A 22,924-nucleotide genomic window follows, 5' to 3' on the forward strand; every position below is an offset into this window, starting at 1 on the left:
CTGATCTGGGTCAGGCTGACTCCATTTGGCTGGTATGAGCCCCAGCTGGGACACTGCTCGCGGTTAGGGTAGGAGGCCTGGCGCTTCACAAACCACATCCAGTAAACCATTAGGTTCTTCCATCCTAGCTCCTGCTCTGTTCAGGTGCATCTGAACTTTTTTTTTTTTAACCACTGGACAAACATACAGCAAAAAATTACTCACTATGAATCTGAACTTAAAACTAAATTGCGCCTCCTTGTGTTCTACTCTTTTACCCAGCGGCTGAGGAGGCTGAGGCAGAAGGATCACGAGTTTGAAGCCAGCCTCAGCAAATTATCGAGGCCCTAAGCAATTTAACTAGACTCTGACTCTAAATAAAATACAAAATAGGGCTGGGGATGTGGCTCAGTGGAAGGAAGAAAGAAAGAAATGATGCTCTTCTAAAGAGGCTTATTGCATTGGTTGCAAGTGGATCTAATTAAATAATAAAGACTAAGAAACACCTGTCTTTAGGGTGTGCTCTCCTCTAAAACCCCTATTTTATAAGCATAAAGAAGATGTGGAGAAAAGTCCCTTTAAAGTAATCTTTTTATTTAAATATTTTATGATAATACACATACAAATATAATCTACCAAGGAACAAATGCAAAAACTAATGCAAAGTACCTTTTTTAGGAACAAAGAAAACCGTTTAGAACATGTGATTATGTTATATATACTACACACACGACAGGTTTGCTTTCCACACCTGCCCCAGGAGGCCTAAGATCAAGTTTTGTTTGTTCTAGGGACATAGGTCATATCTATATTTTCACATGGCAAGGATACTCCTGCTGTATGTTTGGCAAAATACAACTAAGACTACAATAAAAACAAAACAAAACAGAAAAATTACCAACTGGAGAGAAAACAATTCTAGATCATGGAAGAAGAGTGGACTTCATCTTAGCAACAGCTTATGATCTCTAAAATATATGCCCTTACTATATACATTTAGTGGAACACATTGTATATTCCTTTCATAATACAATTCAAGTAAAGAATATTTTTAAAAATGTCTATAAAACATTTCAATTCTGGGGTTGGGGGCATAACTTGACAGTATAGTGTTTGCCTAACATGTGAGGCTTTCAATTTGACCCCCAGTACTGTCAAAAGAAAGTTTCATTTTCCTAGCAAAATATCTTAAATGTCCAGAAATTAGTCTAGAAAAGTTAAGAAAACTACTTTGTTACTGGAAATAGATATACAAATTATTACTGACATATAAATGTATTTTGAAACATTTCTAGGAGCAATACAATACAATTTAGGAGCCAAACAACCCAAATCAGGCCAGTTTTTATTATTATTTTCAAATGTAATATTTACTACTCATGTACTAAGTCATGATCAGTCAATAACTTTGGGACATAAATTGAACCATAATTTGAAATTATAATTATAGGATCCTAGGGTCTTTTGATGTCTTGGGCAACTGAATATAAAAGAGAATGGTTTGTAAAATTCAATTTAGTTCCACAAATATTTATTTGGCATCCATGCTAGGCACTGAGGATATAAGGCCATGAACCAGGCACCATTCCTACCATAGTAGCTGGTGAGTTTAGCTGCACTATATTGTGACTAGTAAGAAGATAATATATCCTGAGGTGTTTTTTTTTTTTCAAAGCATTTAATTACTATAGTAAGAAAAATTGTCTTATATTTATAAATTTTGTCCTAGATTTTAAGCTGAATCTGAAGCATTCAAAAATGTCATGACTGCTGAGAGACAAGAAGACACAATGCCATTTTTAAGACCATGATACACATGTGCAGGGTGTCATGTACACAAACTATGTGTGTTCTTCCCATGTCAGTATTCTAGAATTTCAACAGTTGTACACAATTTAAAGGGTTCCAGTCTTAAAGAAAACCAACAATAAAATTGGTAGCCCAGACTGTTGATGTATCTTTGGAAAAATGAGCTGCTAATAATCTGTAAGGTGCAGTTATGTATAGACCACAGAATGGGCAACGTTCCATCTTATGATGGTAGACAGAGACCCAGACAGTTTCTTGGGTTGCTCTGCTGGACGGCTGATGAACCGGATACTTCATGTTAATTTGGTAAATTCTCAGAAGCCACACTTCCTCTGTTTTGTTTTACAAATATTGTTTGTATAGCTCACTAAAAGGCACTTCAGAAACAGCATCATCACTATGTCCTCAGTAAATCACAGGGCAACTCTGAAATATAACCCATGGAAGCAGAGAACAACTTGAAGCTCAATGCATACATGTCTCTGCATGTCTGAAAGGGACAAGGAAACCATAGAGCCAATTCCTGATGGCTAAGCTCTGGGTCAGTCTGTGGCTGGTGGCAGCTTAAGAGTACGAATGTTGTACAGTGCTACGCTTGGTGACCCTGGTGGAAGAGGTGGTGATGGTAGAATTAGAATGACCAGATTCCTCTAAACCAAAATTCGACAGAGGGTCAGAGACCCCCGCACCAGAAACCACCATATTTCTGGCCTTCACAGAGGTTTCCATGGGAATTTGGTGACTGGATTGCAGAGTAGAAGCAGGTGTTAGCACTCTTTCAGTCACTGTCACGTTCTGTCCTACTGCCACATTGGGCACAACCAGAGTGGACTGCACCCCTGAGCTGGGGGTAAGGACTCTCTCTCTCTCCCTCACCATAACATACTGTGCATCTTGCAGATGCTGGGTACCCTCTAGAGGATTAGGGACACCTCCGTTGGGCTGAATTACTCTTTCAGTTACCATGACACTACCTTCATTAGCATAATGCTGATCCACCAAGGTGGAAGCTGGAGCATATACCCTCTCGGTCACAATGAGGTTCTGGGGCTGTCTAGGACCCAGGATCACAGTGTTTGGTGGTATAGAGGAGCCCGTGGCATAGGATGTTTCTGTCATTATGATATTACCAGAAGGCAAGGGCTCGGCAAGAGGTGGTGCTACCTTTTGACCCTGTCTGGAAGATACAGATCTTTCGGTGACTATTTCCTGAGTTACTTTTTCTGCATTTGCTTCATGCAGAGATTTTGGAACTTGGAAGCTGCTGCCAGAGGAGTAGGAAGTCTCTGAGTTCACCACAGTTTGGTCATAGAGTGACCGTGGAGCTGTATTCATACTTGTGTCTTTAACAGGTTTTTGCCTCTGCTCTATTTCCATATCCATATCTATCTTTTGACCCAAGCAAACTTCAGCAAGTGTCTTGAATTTAAGTCCCAAGTCATCTAAGAAGCGGTCATCTAGCTCTCCTTCAATAAAACTGCAGCAGCCGATGGAGCCATGTAGAGATTCCGTTTCTTCCTGAGAATAAACCAGAAGGCAGTCCTTGGCCATGTGAACGTCATCTTCCTCAGTGTAGGAAGCCACTTTCTAAAATGGATATAATAATAGAGACAAGTCATCAGCGATGACTATTATTTCTGCTCATAAATGCAAAATCTTAAGTCTGATTATAAAGGAAATATCAGAGAAACACAAACATCAGAGTACACAGTTTCAACTTTATACTAACTGCTCCTTTTTTTTTAAAAAAAAATTTCCTTTGTTTACCCATGGGTTATTTGGAAATATGTGACTTACAAATATCTGGGTATATTTTATACATTACTTTGTTATTATCTTTGGTTTGTGAGTGCCAAATTACTCTGCCTGATTGCAATTCTATTAAATCTATTAAAACTTATTCTATATCACATAACAGAACTTATTTTATATAAAAAAATTATTTTAAATCTATGTCAAAAGGGATGTGTATTCTACTTTTGTATCATTGAGTGTTCTACTGATGCCAAGTAGCTCCAGCCAAAATTTGGCAGAGGGCCAGAGACCCCTGCTCCAGAAGCCATGCTATTTCTGGAGCCAGTTGATGATGTTGTTAGGTTTTCTATATCCCAGGGTCTCATGCATACTAGGCCAATGCTTTTTCACAAAGCTACATCCTCAGCCCTTCCTTGCTGATTTTGTGGACTTGTTCTTTCAATCCCTGATGGGTTAAGTTGAACTCTCCAGTTATAATTATGGACTTGTGTGTTTCTCTTTTGGTTTCACTGCATTTCGAATTTTTGTTATTAGGTACTGACCTATTTTAGAGGCATTAGGCCTCCAGATGAACCGATCCATTTTCCATTATGGAATAAATATCCCCAATAGTTCCTAGTAATAAAATATGTTCTGAAATACACTTTGTTTCAAACACTTTTATCTTCTAATTCCTAATTCTAGGCATGAGCTTCTCTTGGTTTTTGGTGGTTCTGGGGATTGAACCCAGGGCTTTGCACATGCTAGGAAAGATGTACCAACTGAGCTACATCTCCAGCCCCATGAGCTTCTTTAATGCATTAGATCATCTTTGCTATAACTTTCCTCATCATTTTTTAATGAATTCTCCTAACAGTACAGCAGGTAAAATCTCAGCAGACTTAACAGCTTGTGTTTTTTAGGTAAGGTATTCTCTGGTCCTCCCTCCTGGATTCAGGCCTAGGGTTGTGCTTTCTGACCCACTAACATTTGGTATGACTGTGTGATTTGCTCTGACCAATGAAATGCAAGTGTAAAGAAAGCTGAAGGCTTTATGTTGTCATAACCTGCTTCTGCCATTACTCTTTTCCCTTCACAACGGCTTCTCAGATACAATCTGCTATTTTGCATGCAAATTGAAATGAAGCCAACATGGAGCAGAGCAGAGCTGAGCTGACCGGCCAAGATATGAACATAAGTGAGAAAAAAGTCTTTGGGAGAACTTAGAAAATGTGGGGTCATTTGTTATCACAGCATAGTTGAGCTAATACTGACTAATTCAATGAGTATCATTCCTCTTTTTCTCATTGCCTATGAACATGACCTAAAAACAACCAAACAGAAAAACCCCCAAATCCCATTTAGATTCTTGGCAATGAGTACCCTAAAACCATATTCCTTTCTTAATTATTTTTCCTATACATAAAAACCCATCCTTACCTCAGTGAAATAATTTCTTAAGAACTCCTCATTCACTGCCACAGCACCTGCTCGAGCTCCAGCCATGTTTCCGGAAGCCCCTGTGGCTCTTGTGGTCCTCATGGTTTCAGCACCACCCACCATGCCTCCTGTTGTCCCCATAATCTGGGTTGCCCCACTAGAAAGGAGGCTTCTATGTTCTTCCCATCTTCCATCCATCGCCGACAAATTATGCTGCGCTTTGGTAAAGGAAGCAGAGCTACTTCCTTTCATGGTGGCTTCCTTGGCCATTGTACCTCCTATTCCATTTCTTACTGCTGGATTCTCCGCATGATCCACTGCCAGCAGGGTTGGCACCACCTGTGAGCAAATACCGATGAGGACTGAGTCAGAAGGATGCAGAGTCCATATGGTAGACAGAAGTGTCTGGGCTAAGTGGGCATAAGGAGGGATAAACTATTTCCTCAGAAGCTAATCAGGAAAAATATTTTGGGCTAAATAACTTCTACTTGAGTCTTTTTTTTTTTTTTTTTTTGAGATAAGCATTATCATCCTCATTTTATTCTATTTTTTTAAATCTGAGTCTTATAGATATCTCCATTCTACCTTCTTATATTTCAAAAGTGATTACAATCAAAGGAGGAACAAAACCCAAACTTTCCTGTATGGTCTCATCTCACTCATCGACTGGCACCGATGACATTTCAATTTTCCTCTAGGGTTTGATGACTTCTGCTGTAGTTATAGAACACTTAATTTTATTTTTAGTTGGATGGATAAGGACTGTTTCCAAGCTTTGCTGCTACTAGGCATAGCCACCTGAGATCTGGTTGATGTGAGTCAAGCAGAAATGGTGTAGGCAACTTCTGGGAAAAGCACTTACAGAGCGATTCTTCACTCTTCTCCCACATGCTAGTTAGGATGTGAGGACAGTAGCTAGTGTCTGGAACACAGGAAAGTGTGGGAATGGAACTCATCCATGGAGGGATGAGTTCCAACAAAGAAGGCACCTAGGGCTACATGCTGTGGGATTATCAAGTTGATCCTGACCTGCCCACAACTATGTCTAAGGAACCATTATTTGAATTCACTAAACAATGACATTGATGTTGAATCATATCCTTTTGGAAATGGAGCTCATGGCAGATGCATAGAGACCCAGGGTGAAGATGCAATAGAGAGATCAAAGAGATGGCTACTAAATAATTAGGAAAGGGGACTTCACAGCATTTTACAACTGTCACAGGGGTTGGAGGTTTATCTCTGTGTCAGCTGTATGGAGGGGGATGGAAGCAGAGCAGTTCTTGGTTGAGAAAGACTAACCATTTAATATTGGGACCCCTGCTCCACATTCTCTGGGTCACTGCCTGAAACATGGTCTACATTCTTATTAGCAGAGGATACATGACAGTGCAGTAAACCACCTCAACTTTGCCCTGGCAACCAACCCCAAGTATGTTGTCCTTTGAACTCTTTGTTTGATAAAGCCAAGTGTGTAAAATCTTTAGTGAAAACCAAACCACTCTTGTACTCTCACACCACAACGGCCAACACAAACTTCTGTGACCTCAAAAGATGTGGAGATTTCTCTCTCCTAGCAAACAAGCAAGCAATTCTGCAGCAGGCACCAGATGGGTGGCCTCTACGTCAATATAATTCTGACACAATCTACCTGGAGATAGTGTCAGATTTCACAGGTTGAGGGCAGTTCCCAAGACGACCCAGACTTCACTGCCGCTTTCATATGTCTAGATGCTATCACTTAGGAGATGCCAAGATTTTTAGGAGTTGTATGCCAGGGAATGGGGATGAACACCAAACATATATTTTACAACATCCCAACCACATTACTCTCATGACCAAAAATGTTAGAAACATTCCCCATCACCCAAGGCCCCTTTAAAATCAGAAAAGATGACAAGGAGTATCAGTATCTGATGAACTGACCTTGTCTTCAGGTGGCGCCCCTTCATTATTCCAAGGGTGCAGCATCTCTATAGTCCCAGGTATGGGCGTAAAGCCTTTGGCGCCCTCTCCACAATGGCACATCAGCAGCAGAAGTGGCACAACTGTGCAGAAGCAAAATAGAGTAGAGATCTTAAATTGCAGATGTGATTTCTAAGCTTAAATGGTACAATTTTGGAATTTGCATCTCACTTCTAAAAGTTCAGTCTTCACTTATTCATAGCCCTATTTTTCTCTCCTTCACCCTGATTCAATCTCCCCAATCTTGTTTTGGGTAAGTAACATTAAAGCTTGAGGCAGAAGGAGAGGGTCACATACTCCAAGCCTGTTCATTACAAAGAGACTTGCCGTGGTTACTAGGGGAAATATTGAGACTGGATGAGACAGTACCCAAAGTTGCAAAACCAATTTAAAGATGAAAAAAATTTAAACCATTGTCCAAAATTTTTTTTTAAGTAAATTTACTGTCCAAAATAGCATGTATTAAAAAACAGCTTAGGAGTGAAAAAATTTTAGTAGAAAAATATTAAAACACTAAAACTGCTATAATACTTAACAAAGTTTTTTTGCACAGACTTGATTGTCTGAGGTCTCAGTTAACCTCCAAATTACCTCCAAAGTACTGTTTTCTAAAATGATTCTACATTAAAATGTGTATATATATGTATACACACACATTTTATCTAGCATTCACTATAATACTTTTTTTTTTTTGGTGTGGTGCTAGGGATTGAACCCAGGGCTTTGTGAATGCTAGGCTATATCCCCAGTGCCCTTATGTTTTATTCTGCCTCTATGAGGAAACAAAGACCAGCTGGGATTGGCTCTCTGGTCAACGCAGTACAGAATTAACCACATCTGCAAGCAGTGTGGGTTAATTGGTCAATGGGTTTCATTTGATTTTACTGTCATTCCCATTTGGCAGTTTGACGAACTGAATACTTCCTAGATTCCTTCTCATCTAAAATAACTGACAGCATGGTAACTATAGACTATAGCTACTATGTTTAATATAGAGATGAAAATCAACCAGCAGTGATTCAACAGTTTCAGTACATTTGATAAATATTGAGTATCTGTCATGTGTCAAGTGCCACATTAGGCTCCAGAGAATCTGAGATGAGAGACAGTGCAAGGAATCCCTACATACAGCATGCAGTCCCAGCTCCAGGACCTACTCACGCACTTGGTAAACTGAGACAAGTCACTTATCCTTATGTGTCTGTATTTGTAATTACCCACAACATGGAGATAATGGAATAAAGGTACACTGTAAACTGTTGAGCTGTGCATTCAACTGGACATCTACTAATGGCTTTCTCAGGCTCCTCCTCTCCTTCTGAGATAGCCTTGGAACTGGTGGTCTGCCTGAGTTCAGAGGTCAAATGGAGTGGGACTCCATGACCTTAATTGGCAGTCCTTTATTCTTTCATGAAAGGAAACTCAAGGGCTTTGGAGGGTAGACAGAGCGGGCAGGTGTGGTTGAGAACAGCCTATCATTGTTGGGTTGTAGTTAAATGCTTGCAAGTCTGGCTACCATTGGTACTGGTGAAGAAGCAAGCTAAGCAGAGGGGATCACGGGAGGCAGAGCTCTGGCAAGTTAAGTCTGAAAAGAGTCCTGCAATAAGTTTTGGTGAATTTATCAATCACCAGTGGTCGTTTCCCTATTTACCCTCAGAAGTGTTCTAGGGTGGTTGAGGAACACCTGTAGAGACATCAATGACTACTACAGTAACAAACCACTAGTGGGCACTCAAATTACTAACAGAGCTAGGGAATGGCTTTTAAGGCTTACGTAGCAAGAGTAGAAGGGCCAAAATCATGAGCGCCACTGCTGCGGGTCCCAGGCCCACGTAGGAGTCATGCTGGGCTTCCACGCAGCCGCTGCCATGCAGACATTCACAAACGGTGAGCTTAAGGATCTGCTTCTCAGGACAACTCAAGCCTTGACTGTCTGAAATCAGGAACTGAATCTCACTCCTCCCCAGCTTCTGTTCGCTTTGTTGCAGCAGCACACTGGTACCTTCAAGGGTAAGAATAGGGAGAAACAGAAGCAGGTGATTACCAAGGAAAGGGAGAAATTAAATCATCGAAAGAATGTTCTTTATTTAGCTCCACTTAGAAACCTTATTTTTCCTTAACTTCTCATGGAATTCATTCTGTGAGCTCCTTAAAATCTGTTTAAGGACCTCCAAAACAGTTTAATAGCAAAGATTTGGACACTTTATTTTTGTGATGATTAATTTTAATAAATGTATGTGGCGTATCAAATATGAGGAATACAGTGATGAACAAGGGAGGAGTTCAACATTTTCACTGACTGACTTTATTTTACTATTTCTTAGGAATAACTTAATGGCAATTTTCCAAATATAGACAATAATAGAAAAGCGTAACTCTCATGGCACCCATTCCCAACTTTAACGATTTTCAACAATGTTTTATGATTCCTTCCTTTTTGCTCTAAATACTGTGTATTTGAAATTTTGAACATTTTAAACCTTCAGAAAAATTGCAAGAATATTCCTATCAATATTGATAATACTGTTATGGCTTGACTATGAAGTATTCTCTGAAAGTTCGTGCATGAAACAAAGCAGGGATGGTCAGAAGCAAAAATGATAAGATTATGAGAGCTGAAACCTAATCAGTTGATTAATCCATTTGATGGATTAATAATCCAAATGGACTAACTGGGTAGTAACTACAGGCAGGAAGGGTGTGGCTGGAGGAAGTAGGTCACTGGGGACAGGCTCTTGGGGATTTTATTTTGTCCTTGGGTCCTCAATCTTTTTCTCTGCTTTCCAGCTACCATGAGCTGAGCACTTCCCTTCACTATACCCTTCTGCCATGATGTTCTCCCTCATCTCAGGCCCAGAGCATTGGAGTTGGAGACCTCTAAAACTGTGAGCCAAAATAAACCTTTCTCCTCTAAGTTGTTCTCATCAGATATTTTGGTTACAGTGACGAAAAGCTGACCAATACATATACCCTTCACTAACTGTTTACATTTTGCATCAATACTTTCTCTCTATATATACATCCATACTTTTTGCAAAAAATTCTATCAGAACTATTTCAAGGTAAGTTATAAATAGCATGACATTCTTCAGCACAAACTTTTTAAGGCCAAGGAATATTAGTGCTCTTAAAAATTATTATTGATACAATAATACTAAGTAATATATATAACTCATTTGCAAACTTTTTCAGTTGTTATAAAAATATCCTTTTATAATATCCTACAGATCTCTGTCCATTTTTCTCTCTCTTTTGATCCTGGGTCCAATCAAGGCTCACACATTGAATTTAGTTATTACTGTAGTCCCTGCTTATTTGGAATTTTCCCACTCTCTCTTTGGCTTTTCAAGACTTTGAAATATTTAATAGGCCACTTATTTCAGAGAATGTTCCAGTTTGAATTTGTCTGGTTGTTTCCTCACGACTGGATTCAGGTTGTGTTTTTAGAGGACTATAACACTGGAAGTGTTGTGGAATACCTCTTATTTTTTTAAGTATATGCCTTGGTGATGATTTAAAAATTTTTTTTTCACACAAATAAAAATAATGACCAGTTTTCACATGAATTAAAGCCATGATTAATTAAATAGCGTAAAACTTTTCTGACATGTAAATGTTTATTAGAATAATTTACTTATAAGGTCTGATAGAGAACACAAAGATACAAATCAAGTGTTTTGGTTTTATCTTTGTTTTTGAAGTAAGAAATATTTTAAGCTCCAAGTTTTAGGGAATTTGATCTGTATGGTTAGAAATATGCTTTTAAAATCATCACAAAAACTCTGGGGAAATGAGGAAAGGATGCAGTCATTGGTTTAAGAAATATGGACTCAGGGAGACAGGGCCTGGAAAAATACAACTAAATTCATGATGGGCTCTGATGGGCTATGTGGGAAGGGAGGATGGGATTTCCACTCTATTAGTTATCATCGACAAATGAAAGTTGTGACGCAAATACAAAAAAGTGTTAATGTTTTCTTTGGGGTGGTGTCTTGCTATGTTGCTGAGGCTGGCCTCAAACTCACTATTCTCCTACCTCAGTCTCCCAATTAGCAGGGATTATAGGATATACCACTATATCTGGCTCATTAATATATTTTCTTCTCTACTTATTTATTTTCTTTTTCCACATTTTTTATTGGTGCATTATAGTTGTACGTACCAATGGGAATTGTTGTTACATATTTGTACTTGTACACAATATAACAATATAATTTGGCCAATTCATATCCCAGCACCCTACCCCTGACTCCCTGGTCCCTTTCCTCTACGGATCTCCCTTTGATATTCATGAGATCTTACTCCTCCACTTTTCTTTTCCCCTTTCCTTTCTAGCTTCCACATATGAGACCCTTGACCTTCCGAGCATGGCTTCTTTTGCCATACATTTTTCTGCAAATGACATGATTTCATTATTCTCTACGGCTGAATCAATCATTAATTTCTTTTAATTCTAAGTAGTAAGTATGAGACTATATCATTTAAAATCCTCTAGAATTTTCCATATTTAAAAATTTTCCCAAATAAAAATAAAAATAGAAAGAAGCTATGTATCATGCTAACTGGTCGATCACCTTATTATTTGATCAGGGAGAAGAAAGCCTGAGTTAAAGAATTATCTCTAAACTGCATCATTATATAATGAATAATCTCAGTGACTTCCTGTAACAACACTGTTAACACACTTCCTTGAGAGTCTTATGTTCCTATGACTATTAAAAAAAAAAAAAACATTCAAGGACTCATCAAGCTTAAATATGTTTATTTTTAGACAGAAAAGCCACTTAGAGATTTGGAGAGGCAGCACAGCACCCAGGCAGAACCAGACTGCCTGGGTTGAATCCGAGCTCCAAGTCTTAACGTAGCTGTGGCCTCAAGAAAGTCAGGAAAACTCACTGTGCCTTTGTTTCCCCACCTGTAAAATGTTGACCATTGTAATACCAAATTTCTAAGGTTGTTAACAGCAAAACGTGCTGAAGACTATGCCCAGCATATACTAAAGTCCATGTGGTTCTCAGATAAAATAAAGGAGTCTTGGGATTCCAAGTTCAATGGAAAACTCATTTACATATCTTGGTCAAGGAAAGACAAGCTGCGGTCAGGCATTCAGTGTAGGGGTGTCCCAGGCCTCTCAGGGTACAGAACTGGTTACTTAATTCAAGTTTTGATGTCTGTGATGAAACTACCAGAAGAAGCCCCTGGACGCCGGCCACTGCAAGGCCCTCACTGGCTGGGAAGTTGTCACAGAGAACCTCAACTAACCACAAAGGTGACTCATCCTCAGTGGAAAGGCAACCTGAGCTAACCAAGGGCATGGCTGCTTCAGGTGAGCTCATCAATCGAACTTTTTGGAATTAAACAGAGGAAAGTTGAAGCAAGTTAAGGACACTGTTTTAATACTTTTTTAATTGTCAGGAATTTATTTATATTGTCTTATATATTTATGTTATAAAAAATTAACCCTCTTAGGATGACAGATTTTATAACTCTAGAATGTATAATTGGCATTACTGACTTAGACTTGTGGTTTTAGGCTGAAATGTCACTCGTTTGGTATGAAAATACTGAAGAGAATTCTAGGTGCAATATATTTATAAATTCAATTTATTGGAACTTAGGGTACAAAATCACAGGGAGGATTTACTTGTTAATTTGGATCACTGAAATGTATAAAAAAGGAAATCAAATATATTTAGTTTATATAAACAGTTTGAAATGTTGACTTGTAAACTGGTCAAAAAAATTAATCAAAACCTCTTAAAATGACTTATAAACGGGTCAAAAAATTAATCAAAACCTCTTAAAATGATTATAAACACTTGCTAGACTTAAAATACCGTAACAAACCTATAGATTAAGAAAAACTTGCAGATTGTATTTGAAACTTTTCTGAAATGAACACTGATTGTTTAAAACAAAACAGTTTTCTGGATAGAGTTTTTGGCATGCAAGACCACCCTAAAGGATATCAAAGCTCACGTTAACTCGAGGGCTGTGTCCAAGATGTGGACCCATGGGTGTGTCCATTGGTGTGGGGCAGAGGAACATAAGACAGACCCTTTGTCATGTGATCTCCACCACACACCAGCATTTTAACTATGAATAAGTTACTGAACTCTAGTTAAGCTAAGGTTTTCTCACCTCTAATCAGGGAATAATGTTATGGATTAAGGGTTAAATATGGTAATGTACCTGGCACAGAGTAAGTGCTCAAAAAATGTAATTCCCCACTTCAATATATGTTATTTTAGATGGAATTGTCATTAGCATACTTCAAGAGTTATAGAAGGCACTTACTATGATTGTTGTGTCTAGAAGAGCTTATCAGAGAAGAGCTCTTGAGACTTCAAGAGCTATTCAGAGAACACCCCACTAACTCTAGCCATTTTATATAAATTTTCATCTTTCCATAGGCATATAAAAGATACTATGTCTGTAGGTTCAGAACCTCATTTTACAAATGCCCTTAAAAATTTTTATTGGAAATATATATTGTGAGAATAAATACAACCTATAAGGATTTTAAATATCTACCATGCTTAATATTTTGATTTTAAGATAGTCCAACAATTCTGCTTACTTTCTTGTCGTATTATTTTCCATTTTTCTGCCATTCCAGGTGGTTCATCAATGATAGAGAAGCTGAATGGCTCACTGTTCAGGTATCCATCAAGGTCCTCTGCAGTAACGTTCACGTACGGCACATTCTCACAGATGTTTTGCACTGGGTCCACCAGTGTGGGGCAGTTGTCATTGATGTCTTCAACTGTGATAAGGACGGTGCCAGTGATAGTTTTTCTAGGATAATCTGAACAATAAGAGAAAGAAAAATTATTTCTATTCTGATCATATTGTTGACCACAATTTGAATTCTTTTGCCACCTTGGTATAAAGAGTGTACCAACCACTTACGACACTTCCTATCCCAGGTATGTCTCATATTCAAGGCCAAATACTATCTTTAGTCACTGAATAGATAAGAATATGAATCTTCATCCTTTAGAGAGATTAGATTTTTATATATATTCAAAATAAAAGTTTCTGATGCTGGAAGATAAAATCTAAATTCACATAATCAAGAAAAATGTCTATTTAATTACTTACCGTCTGATACAGCCATAATCTTTACAGTGTATGTACCATTTTGAACATATCTAGATTCAAAATCAGGAATTTTTACAAGTTTGATTTCTGATGTGACAGGATCCACAGAAACCCAGTTGTCTTTATCTTCCAATTTGGCATATCTGTTATAAAATAAACATCAAATTATTTTTAAAATTCTGGACAAATTGGGAATCTCTACAACTCTTTAAAAATTAATTTTCATCTCACATATGTTCTTGTTACAGAAATTTGTTTGGATGTCTTTAATTTCTTGAAACCTGCTTAAACATGTGATATTTCCTTGACCTTTCCTTATTCCTATGGTGTACCTGAGACACACAAATAAGGAGATCACCCTTAATCTACTAATCCACGAGGTTGTCAGTTACTCTGTAGTCTGTCCTGTAGCTGTTGATCTAATCTCTCCTAAATTTGTGTTAAGCCTTTGGGGAATAACTTAGTAACAGAAAAAGACAGATGGACAAAAGTAGACTTACATTACACTGTTCATTGGGATGTTGTTAATAATTTTCAGGTAGGAATGGTTAAAAGTGGAAACAATGCTGACAAAATGATTTCTGGGTTTCCTTGCTCAAAGCAAAGAGAATGACTGTGAAAAGAGCCAGCTATGAGGAGGCAGGGAAAATGTTCCTACTATATTTTCAGAAATGTACATAATGAATACCATTTAGTTTAACATATAAAAATACAAATATAAACTAAACATGAGTCTCTTGGCTCAAGCAATCAAATTGATGATTTATTTTCTATTAAGTGGTTGTTTAGGCACACAAGAATGGGTGGTTCATTTATGGCAATATTTATGTACTGCATTCAAAATTTTTTATGTATTATATTTTAAAAAATCCAATCATACATTTGAACTATGCTTTTATGCCTCTTAGTATTTCTATTGGTAGATGATAGTTCATTTGGATTTTCACAAGTACCTCTGAATTTCCTGTGAGAAACTTTAAAGATGGGGTCTACTTGCCATCCACAGTTTCCCTCATTCATACTTAAAAGCAGAATCTTAGTAATAAGTATCACACTTCATGCTGGATTGCCTTCTGTGATCTAACTTTGGAAATGTCCTAACTGCTCTCTGTTGTGAAAATGAGATGCCATTCAGGTAGGATGGCAGCTCACATGCTGTATCAAATATCCATAAACAACTGCTACAGATGAATAATTATCAGAATAGTATGATAAAGTTAATGATTTTTTCGCTGTCCTCATTAGGATTTCAAAATAAGGGCTGGGGATGAGGATGCAGCTCAGTGGTGAAGGGCTTGCCCAGCATGCACCAGGCTCTAGGTTCAACCCTCAGTAGTGCAAAAAAGAAGAAGGAAAAAGATCTCAAAATAGCAATTACTAATTATTTAGGTGAATACTGGAAGATAATTTAACTTAGCTGTGCCTCCCATTCCTCCTGTAAAATAATAGGTTTGAACTGAACTTTTAAGATTTTTTCTCATTCTAAAGTTCTGTAATTGCAGGTTAAAGAAGCACGACTCATCATTCTTCCAGGGAGAGCAATAGTTTTTTTTTTTTTTTTTTGATATATTTATAGCCTTTATTAAATATAGCAGCCCAAATTTAAAAAAAAAAAAAAATGGTGGGAAACAATTTTCAATAGACAGTCACAATACTATTGGCAGAGAGTCAGAACAATACACTTCTCAGTAGATGGCAGCAAAAATTTTCACACAGAATGTCAGGGAGAATCCTCATTTCTGTAGATTCAGTTAGGGACTGCCTTGTTCAATGCAGAGCAGGGGAAATTAAAACTAGACCACCTAAGTCAGCAGAGGCAGGCTGGCTCCTGTGGGGTGGGTAGGCAAAGATGGTCACCAAGACCCTGTATGTAAAAAACAGTGAATGCTATTTCTTAATATTATTTTTAAAAAATAATCACTTGGCTGAATTCCATAGGAGACATGTTCAAAAGAAAGAGATCATTGAAGAACTTTCTCCATATTTCTAATTTGGCTACAGTTGGCCATGCTCCTAAATACAACGTTGTATGAAGCACTGGCACACAGGGTCATAGGCAGAAGCAGACAAGTCACCAAGCAGTTCTGGCACTTAGGAAGTTGCAAAAGCTGTGTGTCCTGGGCAGCAGGTGGGAATTCTTTAAATCCATCATGAATCCCTGTAATTTCATAAATAATAGCCCCATAGAGAGTTTTCTTTTCTATGGCATGGCTCTCAGAGCTAAGAAGTAAATTTACTTTGAAAAATTTAAAGTATGCAAATCCAAGATGTCACTATAGAGTAGACACAGCCAGGTCCCTTTTAGTACAGGCATGGCACTATGGCTCAGTAAATGTATTCTGAGCAAAAGCCATCATAATCAAGACAATCACAAAAAGTCTGCCAATCTCTGAAGCAAAACAGCATAGGTCAGGGCAAGATTAATTATTAAGATTTATGTATAAATAAAACTCGATTTTCCTCGTTAAAACATATGAAGGAAAATTTTTTTTGAACTAAATTTGTGTAGAATAAATTTTGTGGTAAATTTTATCTGCTACTTTCTCACCTCTCAAGACTCTTCAGAAATAAGAGAGGGTTTAGAAAGCATTTTTTTTTTCTGAACTTTTCCTTTATTGCTTTTTAGGCCTCTATAGCCAGAGCTGCTTCTGTGGTGAGCATTCTAGCCTCATCCTCATACACAGGTGGGCAAAGGAAGGGGATTCTGGTGAAAATTCCTCCTCATGTCAACTTTGGGAAATTTAATCTATAGCCCTTCGGAGAGTTACAACTCTGGGGTGTAAAGGAATGAAGTACTTAGATTTCATTAAGATATGTCAAAATAGGCACTTAAAGTAACTTAAAATTTGGATTTAAGCTCACAACTATATCTTACTTTACTTGAGCTGGTTGTCCAGTGTCTTCATCAAAAACTTGAAATTTTCCAATCGATAAGCCTTGGCTTGACTTATCCATTCCTTCACTAGCACGGAAAGAAATTGTGCTGCTTCTAAAATGAATGCCTTCTTTCACGTTTTTCACTTTTACTTTGATGGGGATGGATGTGGGCTTATATTTATTCCTAATGGACTTGTGAAAAGCTGCTTTATTGGTGACAATGATACTGAAGTCAAGATTCTTCATTTGTTCATAATCAACTTCCTAGAAAGGCAAGATCAAAGTTTCTTTTAACAGAGAAAACAACCAGAACATACAGGGTGAGTGCGCGTACACACATTTTAAATGTTAGATAAGATCATTTGACATATAGCAAGTACTACTGCATTGAGTATTCCAACTCACATCCATACCAAGTAATTACAAATTCCCTGTCAATCTGGATATTCATAATTGTTAAAAAAAAGTTTAAGAAGCATTCCCAGTTCATTTTATTAAAGGTCAAGTTTATTTTTAAAAGTATACATTTTTATTTTTAACAATCTAAAGTGACTTTTTTTCTGTAATGGAAACATTAATGGACATTCAGTAAAAATTAATATTGCCTAAGAGGTACACCATATTAGTCCAAGGACTACGCATTATATGGTAGTATTACTAGTTCTGTCTCCCAGGTTGACTGACACACATACCAACATCCTAAAAACCCCAGAATTCCTGAAGTGAAGAAAAAAAAAACAAGGCTTTTCAAATTTGTTTAAACAAAGAACCTACTCCCTTCCTTTGTAGCACAGTATCTATTAATATCTGCTTTGCTGTTAATTCTGTAAAAGATTAGCCTTCTTTCAGATAGTTCTTTGTGAATTATGGCATTTATAATGTCCATTTGATATAATTTCTGTATCACACTCTATCTATATATTTTATGGTCCAATTTTTCCATTTTCATTTTATAAACATTTCTATAATATTATTTAGATATACTTATTTACCATTCTATTACTAGACATTTCGGTCATCTGCAATTTTCAAATATAGTTAATACTTTCTTGAACATTCTTATACAACTTATTTTTCTGGGTGACCTATATAAAAATCACTGAAAGAATTACCTAGTCAAAGTTTATTTAGGCCCTATTCTTTCATTGCTTTTTATTTCTAGTGTTCCCAGATATTTAGATGCATGTACCATTTTTTGTTTATTTCTTCAAATACATGTTTACAGGATTCTAGAAAAGCTGTTCACTTCTTTTTTTGGGAGATTTATTATGAATTTTGCTTTATTCTATGTAGGGTTTTATATGAACAATTTATTTTGTCCCTTTTAAAATATGGATCACTATGGTAGGGACAAAGACACAACAACAAATGACTAGAGAAAATACATTCTTTGTGACTTTCAAATCTTTTTGAGAGTTCTTTTAAGGTGCTCTTGCACCTGATATGCTGGATTTGATGGCACAATATATGCTAGAGGAGACATAGAATCTTCTAGACAGTTATCATTAGTATTCAAGAGCCAAGATTAGTGTAAAAAAGTGAGCTAGGCACTGGGGACATAAAAACACTAGCACACTGTTACACAGTGTTTGTCATAAATAGCTGTAATGCTCCAAAGAGAATGAAAGAAATTTTCAACATCATGAGCAATATATGAGGCCAAATGCCTCTATTTTTTTACAGTTCTATCAACATATTTTATCATTTCCAATTTTGCTATTTTCCAATAACATTATGGGTTTTAATTTGTTGGTAAAGCTGTGTACATTTTCTCATGTAATGATTTATTATCTCTCTTATATTGTTCATCTCCTCTACCTTTTTATTTTCAGTTTTATTCGGGTATAGTTTACAGACAATAAAACTCAACCCTAAGTTTACAACATGATGTTTTTTAGTATTTGTCATCATCATTATGATCCAATTTTAAACATTTCCATCATTACAAAAAGTTCCTTTATGCCTCCCTTATATCCCTGGCCCTATGCAATCCCTAATCTGCTTTCTCTCTCTTATTTTGCCTTTTTTTAGAAATCTCTCATAAATGACATAATAGGATATGATGTCATCATAGAATAGTATTTTGTACCTGGTTTCTGAATAACATAAGTTTTTGAGATTCATCCATGTTGTAGCATGTATCAGTACTTTAGTCCTTTTATTCAATAGTATTCCATTATATGGATATACCACATTTTATTTATCTGCTCATCAGTTGATGGCCATTTGGACTGCTCCCAGATTATTATGTGGTTAGGAACATTTTGCACAAAAGCCTTTGTATAGACACGTTTTTATTTATCTTGGGTGAATGAATGCCTAGGAATAAGATTGCTGGGTCACAGGGTAATTACTGTATGTTTAACTTAAAAAAAAAATTACCAAACTGTCATTTTATATTTCCACCAGCAATATATAAAGGTTCTACTTTCTCTATATTCTTCAATACTTGGTGTTGTCAGTCTTTTTGATAGCTGTGGTCTGAATATTTGCATGCCCATAGAATTCATACACTGAAATCCTATCCCCCATAGTGATGATATTGAGAGATGGGGATTTTGTGAGGTCTTAGGAACCCTTGTGAATGAGATTAACTCCCTTATAAAAGAGGCCTCTGGGATCTTGCAGGCCTCTTCTGCCACATGAGGATACAGCAGAAAGGTGCCATGTATAAGCTAGAAATAGGGCCTTTGCCGGGCACTGTTTATAGGCTACGAAGTTGATGATACTTTGTTATAGCCATCCAAAGACAGTTGATTTTAGCCATTTTAGTAAATGTATGATAACTATCTCTTATAGATTTTTTTAAAAAATATTTTTTTGTTTTAGTTGTAGTTGGACACAATACCTTTACTTTTTAATTTATTTTTATGTGGTGCTGAGGATCGAACCCAACGCCTTGCACGTGCTAGGTGAGCACTCTACCACTGAGCCACAACCCCAGCCCTATCTCTTTTTAACTCTCATTTTTCATAATGGTTAATGATATTGGGTACCTTTTCAAATGCGCATTTCTGTGCATCTTCTTTTTTTAAAACTTTTCTTTTTAGTTGTTAATAGACCTTTATTTTATTCATTTATTTATATGCAGTGCTGAGAATCAAACCCAGTGCCTCACACATGCTAGGTAAGCATTCTACCCCTAAGCCACAATCTCAGTCTTCTGTGTATCTTCTTAATCTCATTTCTTTTTGATGAAATCTGATTACTGCCTTTATAATTTATAAGCAACTATTTAAAATAAAAATCTTTATTTATTTTTATGTGGTGCTGAGGATCGAACCCAGTGCCTCACATGTGTGAGGCAAGTGCTCTACCACTGAGCCATAACCCCAGCCCCCCCGGAAGCAACTGCTTAATATAGCTGAGATAACAAATTTGTAATTCTCTCCAACCATTGCTTTCATTGTAATGCTGATTTTACTACTTTTCATCCACAGTCCCCTTGGAAGAGTGGGTTGAGAATATTTCCAGCACCCCCATCATTCACCAGCATATGATTGCTTCTGTGTATGTTGTTGACTTGATCTCAAACATCAGGCATAGTTGAACCTATAATTGATAACTAAAAATTATGCTATTTTCACATAAGCAGGTGAATTTTTATCTCTTATGATTATTTCTTCCATAATCATAAAATGTGTCTTCCTTTTAAAAATGAGGAAATGTAGTCAATTGTCTTCTGCTTTTAAAGAGGTAGTTTAAATGCATACACTAGTCTACTGATGAGTGGGGCTCATAATTATTACTATGAAACCTCAATTATTTTCTACTCTGATATTGATTTTCCCACTGTTAGATTTTACATAGATTGTCATATATTGATTTTTATAAAAATTTAGAAACTTCTGGAATCAATTTTTGTCTGCATATAACTTAATGAAATAATATTTTTAAAGCTGCAGTTTTGCATTTCATTTTAAAATCTGGCAAGACAATTCTATCATAAACCACTTACAAGTACATTAATATCGTTTCTTATTTTGTTACATCCATCTTGTAGTTTTTGTTTAAAAAGTGGGAGCTAAAAGAACTAAATGTGTAAGACCCTACATACCCTTAATGATATGGATTCAATTTTTCTTCATTGATTCAATGCACAAGAGATTTGTTCCAAAATGTAGCCCCCGCTGTATTAATATTAGAATACAAGTACATTTTTGTTTAAAAGGCAAGATGCTGAGTCCCACCCAGTTAGGCTTTGTGATAATGACACCCAGGAATCATCACTGTTGGCATGTAGCTTTACGAGGTGTTTCTTCGTCACACTTAAGTGTCAAGCTATCATAGCTTTTATTTTTGGATCTTATTAGTGAGGGTTGGCTCTACTGTTAGATAAATAGACTGAGAGGTGGTAAGTGAAGGGATACTCAGCAGAGGCACAAGGTCATGGTGTGGGAATGCTGTCGGGCATGACAGGAAGTGGTCTAGGCAGTGATGACGCTGGTCTCATGCTGTCTGGCTAGGATCAGAGTCCCCTGATCTGAATCTGAACTGTAGTGCAAACAATTGCTGATCACACAACTTGGGCAAGCAGGTATGGCCACTATCTTAAACAAATGTGATGCTGGCTGTGCATGTAAAGTATTTATGCTTGGAGCTCAAAATATGCTAGATTCTCTCCAGCAGCAACTTGTTCCACCCTAGTTTTGAACACTCATGACTTACCTTAATAAGGGTCACAATGCCTTCATTGGTCTGGGCATCAGTTTCTATGTGGAAATAACCCCCTTCATTTCCTGATGCAAATGTAAAATTTGCTAACCAATTATCAGAACCTATTTCATCTGCATCGGTCACTTTTATGCGCATGACTTCTACATTGACTTGATTTTCTTCAATTGTTCCTTCGTACTGCAAAATAAAAACATGTGATTTTTATTCTGATATAATACAAACAAGTTGATATATATTTTAGTTAGGGCCAAAATATGAATAAACAGATACATTTATTATAAAAATAAGTTACCATTTCATTTTCCGTTACAGGGATATTGTCATTGACATCCAAAATACGAATCTGAACTTGAGCTTGTTTGACTGGTTTGTCTGTTATTTGTCCATTACCATCTCTTGCTTCTACTGTCAAAGAGTAGCTGCTGTGTTCCTGCAGAGAAATAAAAGATATGCAACTGGGGTGCAAATGAATTGTTCCCAATCTTCCCTTCTGGTTTTAGTTCACATCACCATTAGGAAACGAACCATAGTATACTTTACTCATGAATAAGTTTCATGATCTGTTGTTTCTATGTTATTTATTTGTAGTCAAGAGCTTTTGAGAAAGGGCAGAAGAGGACTAGCAGAGTTATTGTCAAATTCTTAAATATTGCCACTGGTGGTATTCTCAGAAGACTCTGTTCTTAAACCAGTCTATACTAAAGGGACACTGTTCAAAATACAGTTCATTCTGCAATGGAAGACATGGTGGGATTGTATGAAATGTTTTGTTTCCTACCCTATACATCATTCTTAGCTAAAAGGTAACCCAGAAGAACCTAGTCCCAAGAAAAACCAGTGAGGACAAAACTTGGTGAGCTTTATCCTGACTTCCTCAGGAATAGGATCCTTAGGGACTGTGTCCTAGAGAATGACTGTCATTCAAAAAGGAACCTTCTCTTCCGTGTGTGGTCCCCTTACTGTAGCTACATTCTGTGTGGCTAGATTTAAGAAGTTTGGCAGCCGCTGCCAGTGCACAGAGGTCCTATCTGGGGCAGAACCACTCAGTGAATGAAGGACAGTTGGGGCTCTGGATGAGCCACCTGGCCTCTAATTCTGGCTTTGTCATTTACTAGCTGTGCTGGACACACACTTAATCCCTGTGATTCTCAGTTTTCTTATGGGGATAATAACTGGATCTGCCTCAGAGGTTTCCATATGGATTAAATGAGTTAATCCATATAAAGGGCTTAGGATATTACCTGGCCATGGTTACTACCCAATAAATTATGGCTCTTAATCTTGGCTAAACTTTCCACACCTCAGAAACGGTAGCTTATTACAAATCACACCACTAATT

General features: G+C 37.1%; 1 protein-coding gene across 1 annotated transcript in view; it reads right to left on the bottom strand.

The window, feature by feature from the left end:
* Positions 1 to 651: 651 nt before the first annotated feature.
* Dsg2 (desmoglein 2) overlaps positions 652 to 22,924 on the bottom strand; it is a 46,721-nt gene continuing 24,448 nt past the window's right edge. Inside the window, exons 7-15 of the mRNA XM_076836831.2 lie at positions 21,878 to 22,015; positions 21,577 to 21,762; positions 16,907 to 17,172; positions 14,032 to 14,174; positions 13,508 to 13,735; positions 8,702 to 8,929; positions 6,889 to 7,010; positions 4,963 to 5,301; positions 652 to 3,375 (exon numbers count right to left, since the gene is read on the bottom strand). Of these exons, the coding sequence (XP_076692946.2) occupies positions 2,353 to 3,375; positions 4,963 to 5,301; positions 6,889 to 7,010; positions 8,702 to 8,929; positions 13,508 to 13,735; positions 14,032 to 14,174; positions 16,907 to 17,172; positions 21,577 to 21,762; positions 21,878 to 22,015 (2,673 nt within the window). The 3' untranslated portion in view covers positions 652 to 2,352. The remainder of the gene's footprint in view (positions 3,376 to 4,962; positions 5,302 to 6,888; positions 7,011 to 8,701; positions 8,930 to 13,507; positions 13,736 to 14,031; positions 14,175 to 16,906; positions 17,173 to 21,576; positions 21,763 to 21,877; positions 22,016 to 22,924) is intronic.

This window comes from Callospermophilus lateralis, chromosome 17 (assembly GCF_048772815.1).
Source record: "Callospermophilus lateralis isolate mCalLat2 chromosome 17, mCalLat2.hap1, whole genome shotgun sequence".
NCBI lineage: Eukaryota > Metazoa > Chordata > Mammalia > Rodentia > Sciuridae > Callospermophilus > Callospermophilus lateralis.